General features: G+C 42.1%; 1 protein-coding gene across 31 annotated transcripts in view; it reads left to right on the forward strand.

Annotated features, from left to right (window-relative positions):
- The window catches only part of SOX5 (SRY-box transcription factor 5), a 612,816-nt gene that overhangs the window by 265,314 nt on the left and 326,280 nt on the right, over nt 1-21,222 (forward strand). For 26 of the 31 annotated variants that reach the window (XM_072923570.1, XM_072923583.1, XM_072923589.1 and 23 more), the window contains 2 exons: nt 19,750-19,910; nt 20,339-20,474. In XM_072923570.1, coding sequence (XP_072779671.1) covers nt 20,398-20,474 — 77 coding nt within the window. In that variant the 5' untranslated portion in view covers nt 19,750-19,910; nt 20,339-20,397. Of the gene's footprint in view, nt 1-4,819; nt 4,994-19,749; nt 19,911-20,338; nt 20,475-21,222 lie in introns of those variants that run through there. The other 5 variants (XM_072923597.1, XM_072923603.1, XM_072923596.1 and 2 more) reach the window with 2 other exon arrangements.

Consider the following 21,222-nt stretch of genomic DNA (forward strand, 5'->3'; position numbering starts at 1 on the left):
GCATTTCCCACTCAGAGTAAATGTATTGCAGGCTGGGATGCTGGCTGGAGAATCAACTTTGTTGCTTTGGATTCATTTCAGATCAGGTAAATGGGAGAGATGGGGTTTTTTAGCCCTTTGATGAGTCAAAAAGGAGTTTGGCAACTCTTGGCTGAGGTGCTCAAATGCTATTTTTGTCCGTAGTAAAACGGGCTGTTTTGTAACAAGGCTGCTCTGCTCTTGGCTTAGTGGCACAGGTTTCAGCAGCCCAGCAATGCCTGGCATGGCTCCTGCCCCTCCTTTTACAAGTTCATTTACTATGTACTTAATGATACCAGGAAAAGACTTACAAATCCTTCTACAAGCACCAGAGGAACTCGAATATATTTCCTTTAAGAGCTGATGTTTGGTTTTCAGCATTTCTATGTTTGTTTGCATTCAGCTTTGATCTGAACCACATTCATTCCACGTTCTTGAGCTGCTTGATCCGCTGAGTGACCAAAGAAAATCTGAAAATCTTCAGCAACATATTTAAAATTACTTGTATCAATTTTGGTAACTTTTTTTCTCCTTAAATTTGTGGTAAAAATTACCTGGCAAATATTCTGCTTCGTATGATAATGTTAGCTTTAGTAGCATGGCTTGAATCTATATCCAAGAGTTACTCTGTAGCAGCAGTTCAGCTTATTGCTGTCTGAAGGGGATCTCCTCCAAATGAAAAGTTTTTAAATAAAGTCTTAATTTCTTACCTGTTTCTCCATCTGCCCTCTGTCTTTTAGTCTCTTTTCTTGCCCTGAAGCCTCATCCCCTCCTCTCACCATTGCTGCTAAATGTGCCTGTACCCCTCAAGCTCTGACCTTGCACAGGCAATAAGCACAAAGCCGTGTTATTTTGAGTGAAGTAACACCAGTAGTCAGGAAGGAACAATGTAGTTCAGGCCAGACAAAATAAATCTCGCATTTCCTGTCAAGAAACTGGGCCAAAAGCAATGATGAGAGACAGAGGGGGCAAACCACGTGGCTCAAAACTAGAGACATATGGGTTAGAAACAGCCACAAGCCCTCACTTAGAGACAGAAAACAAAAATCCAGGGCATTGGTTGAAAGAGAAGCAGCACCAGCTCCTCAGCAATAAAAACCTCATGACGTAGGGTCTAGCCAGCTTTCAAACCCAGGCCATGTGCCGCAGAGCTGGGGCCTGAATTTCCTGCTACTGTACATTAATTGTCCCTTGATTAATTTATTTCATTGATAGCTTGTGTTGTAAATTAGAGAGAGCTGATCCATTTCTGGCTTACTTCTTCACTAAGCTCTCTTCCAGGCCACGGGATACCCACTGATTAGAAGTTGTTGCTACTTTTGCTGTATTTTAGTAACTCTCTTGCTGGTTTGTAGAGCCATGAAAATCTCAAAATCATGTGCTACAATACTCTTCTCCCAACAGTCAGACATTCATCCAGCACAGCTGGTGAACGGAATCCTTCCTCCTGGGTTGAAGTATCAGTCCTCAAACCAGTGAGGGTTTTGAGCATGTGTTCATTTACAGCAAAAGGCCTGTAGTACACTGGCAAATGACACAGTTAGGATTTGAAGGGCATTTTATTTTCTATCTGGATATTGATATGTATGTGAGAGTGGTTTTATCCGAGGAGTATCCCAATGAGGCAGAAAGCGAGGGTGGCTCTTTGGGATGGTTCCTAGGGGGGGTTGGTGTTGGATCCTCATCTGTTTTGAAGACTGAACCAAAAGCAACACACCCGGTGGTGTAAAAATGTTCAAACAGAGACAGCACTTTCTTCTTCAAAGTACTGTGCAAAGATTAACTAATTAGATTGTTTTTCCTCCTTCATAGGAAGGGTTTGTAAAATAGTGGTCAGGGAACAACTGGGGATATGATTTATTTAAGTGCTGAAATGCTTTGTATAAAGTTCTTCACAGGAGGCCATTAACAAGATGCTGTTATTTTAGAATGTGCAAAAAAAAAAAAAAAAGTCCTTTGGGATGAAGAGGCAGGAAGCAAAGAGCAGGCAGTGTTACTATGGACAAAGGTAATATTTGAACACCTCGGCTTTGAGTGCTGAGAGTTTGAAATGGGTCTTGAAAACGTACTGAAGAGGCAACACTTTGTATCATGAAACAAATTTGGATGAATTCATTACTGAGGGGCGGAGATTTATGGGGTAGCCCATGAGAATTTGTCTATTTTTAAGAGATATGTCAAATAGGTGGAGAGGAGACTGGGAGGATAGTTAGATATCGTCCTGAGGAGAGCCTATTTAAAAAAAAAATATATATCTAACTCCCCAGAAGGCAGCATGAAAAGATGCAAAAGGAAGGGTCAGTTTGGAACAGGAGTGACTTAAAAATAAAGGCAAGCAGTGGATGTGAGTAGCGACTGAGTGCTCTCTGTGCAGGGTGTCCCATGGAGCACAGAGTGCTCCCAGCGCTTGGATGGAGCTGTCCCCTCACCTGGGCAGCCTGGGGAGGGTGAAGGCAGCAGGGTTTGTGTTCCACAGCCCTACCACAGCCTGTCCTGTGGGCTGGCCTGCCCAGGGCTTGATCCTGGTCAAAATTAATGTCCTGACAAGAAGCTTAACTGATCTGACACAATTCCAGCCACAGAGCTGTCTAGCAGGATATCAATAGCAACATACTCAACCAGTGTTAGAACAGCAGATCTTCAATAACAGTGCTAGAACATGATAGTTTCAAAACCAGCTGAGCACACCCAGCAGGTATCTTTGTTCCCAGGTATTTCTGAAAGCTCTCCTCTCTCTCTTAACCCTTTCAGGTGCTGTACCTCCAGCACAGATGGAGAGGCTGCACACAGGCATGCCCTCTGCCTGGCTGAATGTGATAACTGTACCAAAAATAACATGGGCAGCAGGTCCAGGGGAGTGATTGGCCCTTTGTACAGAGCACTGGTGAGTCCAAACCCTGAGTCCTGTGTCCAGTTCTGGGCCTCTCAGGAAAAGAAAGATACTGGGGGGCTGGAGTGTGTCCAGAGAAGGAGACAGCTTGGGAAAGGTCTGGAGCACAAGTCTGATGAGGAGCAGCTGAGGGAGCTGGGGGTGTTTAACCTGGGGAAAAGGAGCCTCAGAGGGACCTTGTGGCTCTGCACAGCTCCCTGGCAGGAGGGGACAGCCAGCTGGGGTTGGGCTGTGCTCCAGGGATCAGGGACAGGACAAAGGGAACTGGCCTCAAGCTGTGCCCAGGGAGGTTCAGGTTGGACATCAGGATAAGCTTCTTCACAAAAGGGTTGTTAAGCTTTGAAACAAGCTGCCCAGGGAGGTGGTGGAGTCTCCATCCCTGGAGGTGTTCAGGAAATGACTGGATGTGGCACTCAATGCTCTGGTCTAATTGACAAGATGATCATCAGTCAAAAGTTGGAGCAGATGATCTCAGAGGTCTTTTCCAGCCTAAATTATTCTGTGATTCTAATTCCATCGTGTAGGTAGGATTTTCTTTTCAGCTCTAACAGGACTTTGTCTGCTCATCTCCCACTGCTGTGTGTTATAAGCTGGAGAGGAAAAGGAAGGGAGGTAACACTACAATGGGGAATGATATGTAAATTCCAAGCAAGCTATTTGTATTTCTGTAAGTTCTCTGCTGCTTATGAAGAATAATATAAAAATGCTTCAGTAGTAATAACTGAAGGCTGGAAAAAAAGGTATATAAATTTTACTGTATAAATGGAATGAAATAAATAAGAAATCGTTTGACAGGGTTTTTATTGCTTATAAAGCTATAAATAATCCAAATTTCCAGGCAAAGCTATAGCTAGGTCAGAGAAACTTCCCCCTGGAAGAAGATCTTTGATTCTTAGAGCTTGAGGGAATCCAGGTCTGCATGTGGACTCATTTTCAGCAAAAACCTGAATTTAACTCAGACCCCCCTCGTTTGGGATCGAGTTAGCTTGTAGTGACTAGCATGTGTGCTACAATAAGGTTTGAGGATAAAATTATAACAACCATGGAGCCTCTATTAAATTAGGTAACTAAATTAGGAGCTAAAGCCATCTGTGTAATCAATAGAGACAGATAGGCTCATCCCAGGGGCCCTCAGAGCAGCCCTACTGGGAGCTTGCCTTGGTTCCATGAGCAGTTGGATCCCTGGGGCAGGTGATGTGAACATCCACTGGGGTGTCTGGTGAGGGACTCCTGTCCTTTGAATGAGGTTTTCACAGGACCAATGCTGTACAAGCAACTCCAGGCTTGCACTGGAACCAGGAATTGAAGAATCTGAAACACAAGATTTCCCATGATTTAACAAAGAATATTTTGGATAATGTTATCGAATTTCAGAGTTTTCTCCACCAGAGTTCAATGTGCATTCCTGATCAAATTCAGGATTAAATTCTCACTTTGAATGTGCACATCTGTTAATATTTTAACTCATCATATATCAGAATTCTCCAGATTTCCTGGCAAGTGATGCTCAGGATGAAGTCTTTCCAACTGTTTGTCTTCAAGGATGTGTTTATATATATATGGGTATATACAAACACACATGCTTTAGACATTGTGTAGGTGAGAATGTTGTTACAAGGAAAGATTATTCCAAATTATTTATTGCAGGAGACAGTAGAAGGCTGATGCCTCTAGATTGCTTTAGTTAATTTTAAATGATCCTGTTGGAACAAAAAACTTCAATGTTCGCTGTGCCTTTGGCTTGCATTAAAATTTGCTACTGGAAAGAAGTCCAAGATTTAGCAGTAGAATTTTGTGATGCTGTGGAATTCCAGGTTTCAGCAGTAGAATTTTGTCATGCCCTGAGGCTCTGGTGATGACACAAGCCTGTGGAAGTCTCTGTTTCATTTTGATGGTCATTTTCTAGGCAGTGACTCACAGTGTCAAAGCAGCAGCCAAGCGCGGCTGTCAGAGGAGCTGAACTCAGCTGAGACCAGACCAGCTCCACTCCTGCAGCACAGGAGCTCCTGGACTAGACATTATCCATGGACCTGCGAGAGCAGCTGGAGCAGGATGGGGAGCACCTCCTCTCCCAGCCTCCTCCCTGTGCGTAAATTTCTCTTTCCTACCTCCCTACGCTGGCAGCAGCTGGAATTTCCCAGCCATGTAGCTGGGAAATGGGAAAAATTGGTGAGGTCTCCTGGCTGGAGACCATCTGTACCTTATTTTCTGCAGACTCCAGCTCATACCCTGAAGCTCAAAGAGTAGACATTTGTGCAGAGGCTAAACCTTGCCAGGGAGGTGTGCTTTGGGAAGCTTCAGCTGTTGTTTGTAATATATTTAGCTTTTCTATTTTTTTTTTCCACCCCCTTTAGAAAAGGAGGAAAGTTCATGCAAATTGCAAAGCCAAACATTGATAATTAAGACTGAATTCAGGTTGTCCCTCCAACCACACTCCTGCCCTCTTGTGTGAATGCCCTGTGATACACTTTTGAACTGCAGAAACTTGGGCTGGTTTTCCTTCTTCGGTGAATACAATGGACACACAACAGGACAGAAATAAGGGGCGAGTTGAAAACTGGTGTTTTCTAACCTTAAGATGATTGATTTTAATCTTTTTCTCCCAATGTTTTTTGAATGTTTTTTTCCCCCAGTGTTTCTGTTGTTACTGATTTCAGAATAAACAGTTAACCAGATCTGAAAAGAGGTATTTCTGTCTCTTGCAGCTTCTCTGAAGTTACTGGTTTCATCAGGGATGAATTTGGCCCATTGCATCTAATGAAGTGTATATTCCAAAATCAATATTAATAATGCCGAGTGCTCTTTTTAAATAGACTGTAGACATTCATATAGTCTGTGTAAAGTTCATATGAAATGATTCTTGCCTATTCTTAATTCATTCTTTTGTTTAATAAATAATCCTTCAACCTTTCAGTAGTTGGTTTCTGGGATACTGTTGGACATCTGTATTTATCATTTAGGAAGTCATCATCAGTGAATCTTTCCCTCCTCAAGTTTTTGTCATAAGGCCCAGGGTTTTCAGGGTTGTTGACTACTTCTCATTGAGTTTGTGGTGTACTTTTGTTGTTTTTTAATATATTTGTCACTTATTCTGTTGATGAGTTGGCATTTTATCAGTTGAGGAAAATGTACAGCACGGTTAAGACACAAGGAAGGGAAATCAACCATGCGCTAGCTGAAGCTCTGCATTTGCTGCAAGGCACCATTTCAAGTGGGGGATATGAGTGACTCACAGAGGATGGAGGGATTCATGCTTTCCATAGTAGAGCACTGTTTGCTAGGAGTTTCTGACTTTTGTATTTATCATTAGAGGCATCATTACAACAATGTGGAAGAAAAAAACCTCTAGCCTTCATAGTGTGCTTTCCTGATTGTAAATGGGTCTGGATATCCTGTGCTAAAATGTCAGGTTAGATCCTTTGTAAACTCTGAAGCCTGCTCTCAGAATAGAACACTTCTGGAGTGTATTAAATTGGTGTTAATTGAGAAACACATATGCCAATGACATTTTAAGCTACGCTAAATAAAACCAAACCTTTAGCAGGTCCCTATCACAGAGTGATCCTGAGATTTCACTGAACCTGCTGCTGCCGTCATCTTTTTTCCATCTATGCATATGTTGCTTGCAATGATATATGGTAACTCCTGATGCAAATACCACTCATGCTGTTACAGCTTAAAAGGCCCAGAAATAAAATGCAAATACAATGTCTGGTTTTTTTTCTTCTCCATGTTATAAATACTTATGACCAGCAGCCTAAAGTTTGATTCCTTTTCCCTGCAGTTTTCACACCAGCTGACTTCAAAACATACATTTTGCACTGCAAGTAATGAAAAATTCATAATTTTTTTCTTTTTTTAAAGGGGACTGGTTCTTCAGGTGTCTCAGGGTTCTCTGGCTCCTGCCACAGGTCAACACTTGAGGAGGGGTCCCGTCCTCAGGTGACCCAGTACATGCAGTGACCCTGTTCCCCAACGTGGCTGGCCCTTGTATCAGGCCAGAATGTGTGTTTTATCTTAAGACAAACAAAGCCACTTGGAAAACACAAAGCAAAATGGGGGTTGAAGTCCCAGTTGTGCTAATGTACACATAGGATGTGGCAATATTTTGTTGCACATTTGGTTTATTACAAAGAAAGGGCAGCCTTGGAGCTTCCTCATGCTGGGTGTCAGCAGCACTGGACATTCAGCAGTGAAATCCTGCTCCAGTGCAGCAGCACAAACCCTGCCTGGCTTTTCAGGACTACTCTTGTTGGAACAGCTGTCTTCTGCTTTAAGGCAGGACAAGGGGTCAAGAGCCATTTATGAAGTGTGGTACCACGGAGCTGGCATAGTACAGCTGCAAGTGAAACTCTCACTGTCCTCTTGCAGGCAGCTCCTGTGGCTTATTGGGGGGCAGATATGGGGAAAGATTCCTGTTCCCCTCTACTCAGAAGTCAGGCAGCTAAAAGTAACCCAGTTGATTATGCATGATGCCAGTCTTCTTTGCAGCTCACCCTTACTCCCGGTGTTTCAGAAAAGGCCTCGTGTTGTGGAAGGTCTGGTGGAACTGCGTCAGTGGGAATGTGGCATCATGTGGGACATGGGTGGCTTTTCTCTGGGTAGCAGTGAGCTGGGTGTTGGCGTGTGGTGTCTGTTAGGAACAAGAACTGGGGTTTATAATCTACCATTATCTAATAGAAGGAAAATTACGAAGCTACTTAGTTTTTGGAGCGGCATCTCACTTCCAAGCCTTCTCTTGTGTGAGAACTGCTAGACCATGTTTAGTAGTTCCTAATTCAGGACATGCATTTTTCAGATCAACCCCATTTTCCTGTTCTTTTTTGTTGTCTCCAGTACAATGCATGTTTTCAAAATGCATATATGCCTACAGCACCCTACAAAGATGGCAGCATCTGTGTTTACATTGAGCAGATGAGAAAATGCAAAGCCATTTAATTAATCCAGGCCTGGGGACCCCTCAGTGAGTGACAACTCTGTAGGTGCAGTACTTGGGCTGTGCAGATTGTAACATAAAACATTTCCTCCTGTCTATCTGCTTCTTCATGTACCTCATGGGCCTACATGCATGCTAGAACAGCTCGGGGAAGGTCAGAGGAAGTACAGGATCTCAGAAAAAAGGGTCAGTTTTTGTTGCATGTGCTGCCTCACTGATGAGGCGTCTTGGCAGGCCATCCCAACTTACAGACAACCGCATCCACTCAGAGGAGACGAGCTCCCTTCTTGTGAAACACGGCCAGGAGTTATTTGCCAGGGGTGGCTTTTTTATGGCTTTCCTGATGATGATATTGCCTCGCACATAACCCTGCTGGAAACCTACAGATATCTCCAGCGATCCTGCTGCATTTGCCGCAGATAAGTGTGGTATGCACAGCGGGGCCAGAGATCTGGGACATCTGCACATTGGCACATGCTGTAAAAGAGGGAAGCAGAGTGTGTGCAATGGAGCAGGGTGAGTTGAGTGTCTTGGGATGGGAGTACGTGTGTGGTAGGGCCGTCCAAACAGCTTGGAGGTGTTTCACTCTGTGACGTTTTTGTGCCCAATACTCTTTTTGACTTTCAGGAAAGCTTTTGTAGGTGAGTTGGAGATTAATACCCTCCCCCCCCCCCCCCCCCCCCCCCCCACACACACACACACACACAAACACTGAGGTTCTATGGCTGGTGTGTTGCTGACATCTTGTTGCTTCATCAGTGGGAAGGGAGCAGCCAAGTTTCCAGCAGCAGCCATGGCTCACAAAATGACTGTCAGGAAGGAAGAAGCCCCTAGCAGGGCTGTGGACCAGACAGTCTCACCCAAGGCAGGTCAAAGGGTGAGCTTGCTGTTTACAAAATCAGTAAATAGGCAATTATTCAGCCTGGCAGCAGGCAAAACACCACACAGGATGTAAATCCTTGCCAATTCAGCATTATCTGGCAGGGAATGGGTTGGAGATCCAAGGATCCCTTGCAGTAGCAAAAGGGAGCTCTCTGCACTTTAAAACCTTTTAGGGTCATTGTATGATGCCATGGAGCCATTAAGGAGTCCTCATGTGCCAGAAGCAGTTTAACAGGCCCAGTGTTGGGCACTTAATTGTGTCAATAATTATTCACGCATTAGCACCGGCTCCTCCTTAAAGTGTGTACTGCAGTGACTCATTAAGTTATTACTGGTATTCATTACCAATAAAATAAGCCTTTTTTCAAAGTGTGAAACTTATGTTTTATAGAAAAATATTGTTAGAAGTGCCACAGCTTTGCTCCACTCCCTGCTTGGTGCAGAGAAAAGCAAGGCTATGTGGAGATGAAGCAATATTTTTTGTCCCAAAAGAGGCCCTCAGATTATAAAGAGTCTTGTGGGTTTTTTTTTTTTTGTTGTTGTTGTTGTTGTTGTTTTTTCTTTTCCCCACAGTGGGTTTTATGTACTTTAATTGGGGTAGGGGAGAAGCCTGGCTTTGGCTGTCAGTACTGTGTGCATAAGTGCAATTTCCTGGTATCACGAGGGAGAAAGATAACCAGTGTCTTTTGATTAATCAAGTGTTAATGTATATGCAGCTGTCTTTGTGTTAAATGCTATGCAGTGCACTTTGTTTCTTTTAATGCTGATCATTTACAGTGAGCCTGTACAGTATATGTGCCTGGAAGGAGAGCAATTGTTATACAACTCCTTAATCCGAACCATGATTAAAACCCCTTTTTTCCCCCCCTCCCTGCATTGCTCCAGCCTGTCATCTTCTCTGAGAAATCATTTGGCCAGTAGAAACATGTGTATTTTAAGAGAATAACTCCTTTTTATGCATCCGTTTTGCTTTTGTTCTGCTTTTAGAACATATGTTTTTTTACATTTCAGCATACAGTGCTGTTCACAAGGCGTAGGAGGGTCATAGGCATTTTTTGAGTGAATAAGGTATAATTGAAATATGATGTATGCAGATATCATCACTTCCACAGCAATTATCTGGATTGTTTGTTTGTTTAGTGGGAACATACTTTCAAGTAGGGGTTGGTCAGTGGCAATCGAGTTGCGTGACACAGCTGAAAGAAATGACAAAGAGCGTGTAAAGTTTCACACTGTGAAATTTCACATTGCACTGAGTGTCTACCAGGGGGAATCATTAGGAATTTTGGAGGTGAGGGCCGTGGCAGTTTTTCAGAGATAAATGTAAAGGAGGACAGGGGGGCTGGTGCTTAGATCTTGGGGGGAGGCCGGCGTTTGACAGTCTGTTTCATGTGGAGACCAGCAGTTAATGTGTTCTTGTTGAAACTTGAAACAGCTCTATTAGTAGCTTGATTGGGGAAAGGAGAGGAGACCAAAAGCAAACAAAAATGTGCGGTCTGGAGATGGGCTTATTTGTGCACAATACATCTTGCCTCTGTGCGGCTTATTCTAATCACTCCAAATGGCAGCACACACACTCACACACACAAATTTGATCTGTTCAAGCAGATAAAACTGCTATGTGTATAATACTGCCAGGCTAGGAGGAAAAAAAATGGACATCTGTTTAACAATTCTCTGTTGCAGACAGGATCATAGAAACACTGTTGCCTGCCTGTCGTGTTCAATCAAAATGAATAAAATGCTGATTTAAAAAGAGAAAAGAGATCAGGCAGAAGACCACCTCAAAGTATTTGCTTACACTAATTTTTTTTTTTCTTTGTTCTCATTTCAGCAGCAAATGGGGAAGGGGAATTCCAGGGGCAAGAGGAGGTTTTAGGAACAGTGAAGGGAAGATATTTGTTTTGTTTTGATATTTATCCTCAGTGCAGCCGAGAGAGGCATACAGCAGTCAGAGCTAATTGTAGCTCACTCAGGAAAGTCTTCATTAGCACTTGCCACACATGGTTACCAGATGTGCTGAAGAAGGGGTGGGAGGAAGGAGGAAAGGCTATGTGCAGAATGGGCTACACACTTAAACCTAATAATCTGTCTTTTGTTTTCAAGTCTATTGTGTGGTGGGGAGGGGAAGAATGGGGAGAGGGAGAAATCCTGGCTTCTTTTTGATGTGGCCAGTTCCTACTAGCTGAATGGCATTCCTTGTGTTGCAGCCTCCTCCAAGGGAGGAAGAAGCCCTCAATCACTGCCAAGTAAAGAGGGATTTATTTATTTATTTATTTAAAGGCTGTCAGTGACCTATTATTCCATTGAACTCAGCTGAAAGCACTTAGATACCCAAATTGGTAAAGCGCTATCTTTCTGACCAGCCTTTGAATTTGAGCTGGGGTGGGGATTTTTGTGAGTTCATGGGCTCCCAGAGTATCAGTGGGGTTGTTACACTTCACAGTTTAGCAGCAGCAGCATCTCTACTCACATGTACTTTGCCAGTGAGTGTGAGATGCAATCAGGAAAGCCAAGTCCAGCAGGAAGGTAAGAGCAGCTCTGTGGTCCTGGTAGTCACCCTGAGGTTGGTCAGATATTTAAACTTCTGCCTGTTGCTAGTAAAACAAATTAAGCAGATCTTCCATGCATAGTGGCTCTTGCTGCTGCAGACCAAATCCTGGCATTGCTGCTCATGCGATGGTTTTCACAGGAACCACTGTTAATTTTACTGCAGGTGTTAACAGAAATTTTGCTGCTTGCTTCTTAGGAAAAAAAGCTTCCTCCTTCTTATTTTGAACTGGTCATCTGCAGGGGCAGCCTGTGTTACCCTGCCATCTCTCCCTGCTTCAGCAGCACCGCTTCTTCTTCCCCTCTCCTAGTCCTTGCAATGTCCCCACAAGGTGAACATTTTTCATGCTGGCATAGCCTGTGCTTGGAGGTTTCCTTTCCTCCTGTAATCCCCTCTTCATTCCAGTGGTAGGAGGACATCACTGTGTCTGGATGACAGGGCTGAGATGACTCTCCAATGTCTGAATAATCAGGGCTGAAGGTTTAATTATGGCACTACACATGATAGCCACAAGATTTGTCACTCTGGTCATGTGAAAAAACAGCACTAGATGAACTTCTACTAATTAAGCAGTCTGTTACTCTTCTTTCTCAAAACTGGAAGGAGGTATAAATATGGGAAATCATTTATGTTAATATGAAATAGAGACATTTTTTGAATCTTAAATAATCTGAGTTGAACCTAAATCTTTGTGGCTCTGGCTTTGTTTTATCCAGCTCAGTTTGCCAGTCTGTAATCTCATCCTGCTTTGGAGCCTGGAAATGTTCTTGCTCACAATCTCAAAGCAGAGCAAATGTTGCATAAACAGAGAATAGGTTGTGTGCACAACCTAATCTAAGCACTGGGCACAGAAGGAGGTTTGGATGAATGTAAGCTAGTCAGGGCACAGATCTGCTATACTTTGGGACTTAGGACCAAATGTTTTTCCAGTTATATTCTACTTCGCAGATCCCAAATATGCCATTCATGTTTTCCCACTGCATGGCTTGTGGGTGTTTTTAATTTGTTGAGAATAAAGTAATGTCCATCAGATCAAGCTCACCAAACAAATGGTTGGTAAAAGTTGTTGTATTTCATCCTTTCTTCCATGGTTGACAGATTTCTGCATCCACTGATGTTATTCCAGGTCCACAATAATCAAAATTAAGAAATTCATCATTTAGATTCCCTCAAATGAATTAATAAAGGCAAATTGTTTAGCTGACTTAGTTGTGTCTACCCTTACTGCTGTGGGATGTAGAGTCTCCTTCAGCCTGACTGTATGGCTTCAATAAAATATCTTTATTAACTATCAGCAAGGTCCAAGGAGAAATTTGGTAAAACCCCAGCCTATTTACCATCCCATTTTTGCAATAGTTGTTATTGCATCAGTTGTTTTCTTAATAAAATTGAGTGCCATATTTGCAATTTTTCTAATGCTATCCCAAATTATTTACACAAGAATGAACTGTGAATGTGCCAAAGTGTATTATGTAGGGACAATGTGTCTGCCTACAATGTTCCGTGTTTAGAAAACACAACACTGCAAACTTGATGGTTCTGTCAAGTTTTCTTTCTTCTGGAGATGCATATACACATATTTATTTTTTCAAGTGTTACCCACAGAATGAGTTTCACGTGTAAATGTTACTGCCTTCGTGGTGAAACCACAGCCATGCACTAGAGGTATCATCACAGGGGATTTTCATAATCAGGTATTCCACAGATACAGTAATTAAGATTTGAAAAGGCTATTTTTAGCTCAGATGCCTGTGCTCACTACTCAACAGGTTTGCAGTTAATTGGGGCTTCTGCAGAACTCAGAAGTGCTTCCAGAAATCTGACACACTGAATGTAATTTTAAGACATTCTTTGTATTACTAACTTCATCTTTAATTATTTTATATAAATTATTTTTAAAATTGATCAGCTTGGAGTTGGAAAACAGAAAGATCAGATTTATTTCCTGCTTTTTTATGTGTTTCCGTGCTGAAGTCGAGGTTTCAGGCAACAAGGCAAATATTTTTATGCAGATGCAAAACTAATCAACCAAACATAAAAATACTCCTATGGGGCTTCCTGGAGGCCTTGCTGGGGATACTGCAATGCAAATAATATATAATGCAAATAATAAATAATACAGTATCAGTATTTTAAGACAGTAGGATTCAGCTAGAGATGGAACATACTGGGTGGTCTGTGTGAGCTGGTACTACCATCCTTTTTATGATGCTCCAAATCTCATGGTTTTGCTGCCTGTATCTACTATCAGGCTTTTTTTTACTCTCACAAAGTTCTTCTATACAGTGCTCCATTAAAATGCATGTTTCCTCACAGATGATGTAATTTAAGCAGAAGAGAATTGTAAATCCTTCTTTGGCCTCCTATAGTTTTTTCCTCTGTAGCTGGCTGAGCTCGAACTACTTCTCTTACCAATAGGATATATATAAGTAATCAATATGATTATTGTTATCAGTAATTTGATCGGTATTTATCATTGATTTACATATTTATTTATATGATTATTTTTATCCCCAGTATTCTGTGTAATTAGCAAGTATCCAGCACTAACTAATGCTACACAGTGAGTGCACATTGCATCATTTTTCTCCCTGGGATTTGCCACTTTTCCAGTACAAAGCAAGTGACCAACATGACAGGCAGGGAACTTCCATCGTAATGTCAGGAAAATCAAGGAGAGCAAGTCTACTGGGGAGAGTAAAAATAGCTTTTCTCTTCTCCCAGGTAATGACTTGAAGATAGATATGCAGTGCAGCAACATGAGGTCCATCTTTTTGTCACCTCCAAATCAGGTTCTCTTGGCAGGCTGGCAAGAAGGAAACAGCAGGCTGCTTGTGGACAGGCACCGGCACAGAGGAGTGCAGCCTGCTCTGTTTGCAGGGGGGAAGCAGAGGAGCCTGTTGCTCCCAGCCTGCTCTGCATTCCAGTTAGATCCCAGTGCTCATAGTGGAAAGTTTTCAGAAAGGTTTGGGACCCTATTACCTTCTCTTGTCGGGTCTTGGCTGAGATCACATCAAGTCAGGGTGGAAACTGAGGTTCAAAGAAAGGTGCTGGTAAAGTATAAAACACATTGGCATATATACCACACCCCTCCTTTTCTTTTTCCTCCTCCATCCCTAAATCTGCTGAGAAAGATAAGGGATCGGATTGATACATTTGAGTGATCAGTAGCCTTTTAATTTTTAATGATTGAGCATTTACACCTCCATCATACACAGAAGAAGAAACATAACGATGAAGGAAGAAGCAATCCCAACTGAATAAGTTTGGTTTTTTTTTGTTTGACTTCATTCTGATTCAGGGGCAAAAACAGATTAGCTTCCCAACACAAAGTCTGCAATTTTATCATAAAGCTTACAACATGTAACAAGTCTTGCAAAGCCCTGTTATGAGGTAACATAAATGTGAAAGAATCTCTACCTCCACTTACAACTGAAAAAAACACATTTTTGCTACAAGGAATTGCAGTGAAAAACTTGAAAATATGACATGGGGGCAACCTAGAGAAGTAAGAGAAAGATAAAAGGATCTCATATGCATTGGAAGGCATTGGTTTATGGGGCTTGTTAGTCGTTATGTTTCCAAGTGTTTTTGTTTATGGTAAATCTTAGGACTTTAAGTCTGGTCTGATGACTTTTGGGTAGCTGGGAGGGGTAGCACCTAAAATATCTTTTAGCCTTTCTCTTCAAGTTGTTTAGTTTCTTCTCTCCCAGAGCAGCGTGCTTGGTCTTTCCTTTCCCATGGCTCTTGGGTCCTGGTAGTGCTTCCTTACTGTGGCTATGGAGGTCTTGGCTTCTCTGTGATTGCAGTAAAACCAGTAAAAAAAGGTGTCTTTTTTTAAAGAAAGGGAGAGCAAAGCACTTCTAGTCCGGCTTTTCCTCTCCCAAGCTCAGCCTCCATCGTTTCCCTGGGTGTTGATTATCTTCATTTGGACTTGGCTCTGGGAGCAGTGAGTTGTCTGAACAGTCAGCTGCCTTTAGCATTATACTTTTAGGAGAACAGAAGGCAAGTGGCACAGAGCATAAAATAAGTATTTAAGCAAACATTTTAATCTCACTTGGGGCAGTTTGACAAAATATGAAAACATACCACGTGCAAATGTGTCTGTGCACCACCACTGTCATTCTCATTTGCTTGAGCATCTCTGGAGATACTTAAAAGAAGGGTGGATGGGGCACTTTGGGACATGGTTCAGTGGTAGGCCTGGCAGTGTTAGGGTAATGGTTGGACTCAATGACTTTTGGGGTCTTTTCCAACCTGTAAGATTCTGGGCTTCTCTAATTTTAGGGCAGGTTGTGCTCATGGTCTGCACCAAGCCTCAGCTCATGGCAGCTGCGTGTGTGACCAAAGCTCATTGTTCTGCAGATCCCACTGGTTTTAGGAACAGCCTCGGCAGCTGAGCAGGGACCTGCTGTTACCCAGTACGAGCACCAAATGCTCAAATGCTAAGTCTTCAGTTGCACCTGAAGGCACGGCTTGCCAAATTTCAGCCTCTTTCTGATTCATGATGGAGCAATGAAAGCAGCAGTGCTTTCTAGAGGTGGGGCCATGCTATAATCCAAACCAGGAGAAGAAATCATGTCCTTGCCTAGCCTGTTATTAATTTCAAATTCTATGCAAAAGTTAGAATAGATTTTTCTTTTCACCAGACAATGCAACTATGACCTTTTTTCATCAAGAGGAAAAAAGCAGCAGCAACAATAATTTACATCAGTGCATTGTCAATTCTTTGCACTGCTGGTGAATTTGAAACAACTTTAAAAATGAATAAAAAACCCAAACAAACACTACTAAAAACTATTTGACTATAGGAACAGTAATTTCTAGATAATTTCTTAACTTCTCTAAGAAAATTTCCTCCAGTTTAGGAAATTCAGAATAGTTTCCTTTTTGATAAGAATGGAACATTCATTCTACATACAATAGAAGCTGTTTAAACCTGTTAAATACTATGAAATAGATGTGTACAGCTAATTAAGGTATGTGTTGAATAGTAATTATGTCATCCTGAGGGATTTACAAATAGACTCTAGTTAAAATTTGATTCAATCTTTTATCATTCACACAAGGTGCAAATTATTATTCATTTTACATGTTCTGATTTCAGTTCTAAAGGTAATCCAGAAAAAAGGGAGAGGGATTTCTGTTTTATCAGCATTGTTTAAGAACTAAGATCCCTTAATTATCACACTGTACCAATAGTCTACTACCCAACTCAACGAAGCAGTCGTTCAGCTTTGAAACTAACAATTTACCCTCCAAGCAAAGGGAGATACAAGGAAAAGTGTTTAGTCAGCAGGCAACTACACCAAATTGTATGTTTTGGCTTTTGTTGGTGTTCATGTTTCAGAGCTGTGCAAATGTGAGTCATTTACACAATGCCTTTCAACCAAAGGCATCAAAGCAAAGGAGACAGATTTCACAAGAAAAAAAAAAAAAAAAGGGGGGGGGGGAAAGTGAAATTATTTATGGGATCCAGCTCTTTTAAGCTTCTGGAACCTCTTTCCAGGCTTATACAACATGAATAGACTCTTAGTCTTACTCCTTTATGTTATATCTCATCATAGTAATGAAGAATTAGATAAGATTCCTGATAACTTTGTTAAAGTATATTATAAATTCTTCTACAACAAAGTTACTGCAGTGTTTCTAGATTTATAACAATAATTGGCAATCCCCATAATTACCATTAAAGTTGGCCAAAAATGAAAAGGAAAAAAAAAAAAGTGTGTAATGAAATATTTGTGTGTCTTGGAGTGAAAGCTGTATCTTTCAAGGAAATTATGTCTTGCCCTGCTTAATGCCAAGTACTGAGGGGCAGCCACCTCTAAAAGGGAGCAGCAGCTACCTAGCAACACTTAGAAACGGTGTGCAGTCCTTTAAGTTGAGCTTAAACAAAGGTGCTGGACTTCTTTGGAAAAATTATCCAGGTGTAAAACCTAATTTGCTGTGCCGTGATTTTATCTTTCTAGTGGAAGTGGCATTTTGGTAAGGTGAGCAGAAGAACCCACATGATCTTTGGTTGGTTGGCTTGGTTTTCTTTGAGAGAGACAAATGGGCTTGACATAACTGGTTTTCTCTGCACATCCCATTATATTTAATCTTTTGACATAGCTGCTTGCTTGCAGTACAGTTTGGAGTACTATCCACTGAAAAACTGGTTGTTTGGAATCTATCAGAGAACTACCATATTTATGTATAAGTTTTTTTCATCCAGGCTCTTAGAGTGTTTAATAGGGGTGGCAAGTACTGTAATAGAAATGGAGAGTGTTCCCAGTTCTTAGCAAGATAAGAAAATGATGTTTCTTATCTGTGATTTGAAAAGAAATGAAGGGTCAGTGAGGTAAAGATATGTGAAAGCTCTTTCACACTTGGTAAGGGCTACAGAGGAGGAATGTTTCTCACTGGTGGCTTGTTTGAGTGGAAAGGAAGAGAAAGAGGCAGCTTCTACATAAAGGGAAAGGATAAGAAAAAATGTCAAGTAAAATCAGGGAAATTTGTTGGTTTATTTACTTAAAAATACAGGTACACAGCTCCACAGCTCAGAGATTATTGCCACAAAGAAAAGAGCAAGTCGAGCTGAGGGCATCTCTCAGTGCTTGCCTGTTGTTGATGCTTTGGGATTTATAAAAATCCATAAGGCTTTAGAGATAGCTGAGAGGAGCAAGGAGAGTGGGATGGGCTCCAAAGCACGTTCAGTATTGGGAGATTGCATGGGAATTTAGGGCAGCCTGCTGATCCCCAGGTGTAGTTTATTCAGGGTGTGCCTTGTCGTCCCACCTGACTCCATGTAGCTGTGTCAGAGAGGGAGGCAGATCTGCTCAGAGTGGCATGGGGAATCTTTTTGGCTATGCCTGTCCCGTCCAGTGGAGCTCCTTGGAAGTTGTATTTGGCCACAGTGTTTCCAGGAACTATGAAGATGGGCAAAGTCTGATTTCAAGACTCAGAATGCATGTGCCAAACTTAGTAGTGGGGCTGGTTGGGTCTGCAGCCACTTAAATAAATTCTTTTCCTCCTCATCCTCAGCAGATTTGTAGGTTATCAATCTGATGTAGGCTGTAGGAACCTTTGCATACCTGGGCTGTGCTGGCATTTGGGCTGGGAGAGAGCAGATGCCCCTGACTGTCTTCTTCTGTAGAAAGCAGAAAAGAACTGTCCTAAGTGCCTTTTTTTTTTTTTTTTTTTTGGTAGCATTACAATAGTAGTGGATATATTTCATCACTGTGGTGAGATATTTTTGAGCACATCAGCTTTTGTCTTTTGCTTATTTGCACACAATTGGGCAGTAAGTGAGAGGTGCATGTCTGTGTTGAGAGGAGTAATGTCATCTCATGGACCTGGGGACTAGCACTGTGGAGTGAGAGCCTAAACAATTCCTGAGTGTGTGCTATCTAGAGAGTAAGTCCTGTGAGGAGCTGTTGAGGGAGCTGGGGTTGTTTATCCTGGAGAAAAGGAGGCTCAGAGGGACTTTATCACTCTTTAAGCTCCTTGACAGGAAGGTACATCCAGGTGGGGGCCAGCCTCTTCTCCCAGGCAAGTGACAGGACAAGAGGACATGGCTTTAAGCTACACCAAGGGAGGTCCAGGTTGGACATCAGGAGGAATTTCTTGACAGAAAGGGTTGTTAAACATTGGAATGGACTGCCCAAGTGCCCAAGGAGGAGGTAAAGTCAACATCCCTGGAGGTGTTCAAGAAATTGACTGCATGTGGTACTTAATGCCGTGGTCGAGTTGCCAAAGTGGTGATCAAAAGTTGGACCTTGATGATCCCAGAGATTTTTTCCAACCTGTGATTCTTTAACTTTTGGAGAAGAAGCTGATTTGCTCTTTAGGAATTAGAAAACATGAGAAATGTGTGACCAGTTTTTCTCCCATTAGACTGAAGGCTGCAAGCTAGACTGGCTTTCAACATGAATGGGATGGGAAATCTTGTCATCCTACTGTTCTTACTGGAATATATGCATAGGTTTCCTTCTTTGACAGATGAATATATGGGCTAAACTTTTGGAGCTGCATACTTTAAACTTTCATTTTACATTCGTGCTGAAGAGTGGAAGTAGCTAAAATAGCTGGTAGTGCATGTAAGTTAATTTGTTACTGAGTTTCTAATAGTAACAGATTTCAAAAATTATTTTTTGAACACATTTTGGAGCTGGTGGAATGCTTGAAAGATTAATTTCTAACGGAATTTGCATTCCATGTAATTTGGATTTAATAACGTGGTATAACACAGGCAAGAGTTTCTGAGTATATGACTCTCCTTTTCCATGGCACAGTAGGTATTTTATCTTAATTTTTGGTTGCATGCTAAGAAATCAATATGTAAAGCAAGAGAGTACAGATACTTAAAAGGAAAGCATTGGAGAAGCTGAATAGTCATGCATTGGATTAATATTTAAAACTGGAATATTTCTGAGAAGGAAAGAGCTTCAGAACTGGGCAATTCACAAACCACTTCTTCCCTTCCAACAGCTAATTCAGAGGCAGTAATTCTGTGAGCAACCCCTTGGCAAGAGGACCAAGTTTAGCTTGTGACAAAATTGAATGAAGATGATCCCAAGCTGAAAGCCATTACAGGATCTTCTTTTGAGTTCACCGAGTGACCTGCAATTTCATTCCAGCACCTAGCACAGGTAAGAGATCTCCACATAATCTGTATTTCCCAAGGTGTTTTAATATCCCAGTCATAACTCCTGTTCTTCAGTGCCTGCAGGTTTGGAAACTAATGATGCAGTGCCAGGTACTAGTGCCAGGTTTTGTGTGGTTTTGTTGGGCTTTAAGGTATCTCTTGGTAAAGTCAGGTCAGAGAGTCCTGGTCCATTTGTCAGCAATCTTACACCAAGGAATTCATACACAGATTATGATTTGAACCAGAATTTAAGATTAGAAGAGAACTGTTGCTTGAGTCTTTGTATCTCATTTCCATGTAAATCAGGAGAGATTTGTTTGAGTTAAGCAAGAGTTCTATGTCAAGGCAGGGAGCGCTGTTTGCTCTTGGCCTCTTGCAGGAGCCCGTTCCTGGGGGCAGTAAATTTGGTCCCAAACTGTGTTCTCGTTACAGAATATGCAACAAACCCCCCAGTGAATTAAAACCTGAGAGATTCCAGCTTGCCTTTTGAAATGTGTACAAACAATAGGGGCTCTAGCTGCGAGAGTACCTGCCCATCCAGGCTGGGCCAGCTGCTGGCAGCTGTTTGGTAAGTTGGTGTTACTGAGCTAATGGGCAGAACTCTTCCAGAAGGAACTGAGGGTGGGAAGGAACCCCCTGAAGCTTCTTTCTTGCTCTTTTTTCATTTCTATAGGCTTGCTCTTGGCATGAGGTGACAGATTCCTAAGTAGACCAAAACTTTCCTTTTTTCTTTATATAGAATAACTGCAGTCCCTGTATAATGCTCTGCCATGTCAGTTACTTGTGAAGTCATGTTCCATAGGAGCAGGGGGACATGCCCTGTTCCTGCTCACTGGAAGGACAGTGTCCTTGGACATGATCCAAGATCATGCAAACTGAGGGTAGTTCTCCTCCATCATCTTTTCTTTGGGAGTGTCAGCATCAAGAAAATACAGGATTTTATTCTTTGTGGCTTACTTTTGGTCGGAGATGGGGTTTCAGACTAGTGATATCCTTCTTCCGCAGCTAACATCCCCCAAAGACCTCTGCATTAAGATGTAGGCAGCACACTGAATGTATCCCAAGCATCCTGTTTTACCCCCCCAAGTCGGGGGGTAAGTGACTGTGTGGTGTGGAATGAAGCACAGTGGCTTGTGGTTTCTGCTGCTGCCACAGAAGACCCCCCCAAAATGAGGAGGTACATCTGCAGCTGCATGGGGAGTGAGAGCCAGGATGCTGCCATGGGGCAGCAGCCACAAAAGCCACTTTCCCACAGATACTATCCTGTCCTGGCTTCAGATTATTCCTTAATCATTAGCCCTAATGAAGTGCTTTTG

This window comes from Taeniopygia guttata, chromosome 1A (genome assembly GCF_048771995.1).
Source record: "Taeniopygia guttata chromosome 1A, bTaeGut7.mat, whole genome shotgun sequence".
NCBI classification, from domain to species: Eukaryota; Metazoa; Chordata; class Aves; order Passeriformes; family Estrildidae; genus Taeniopygia; species Taeniopygia guttata.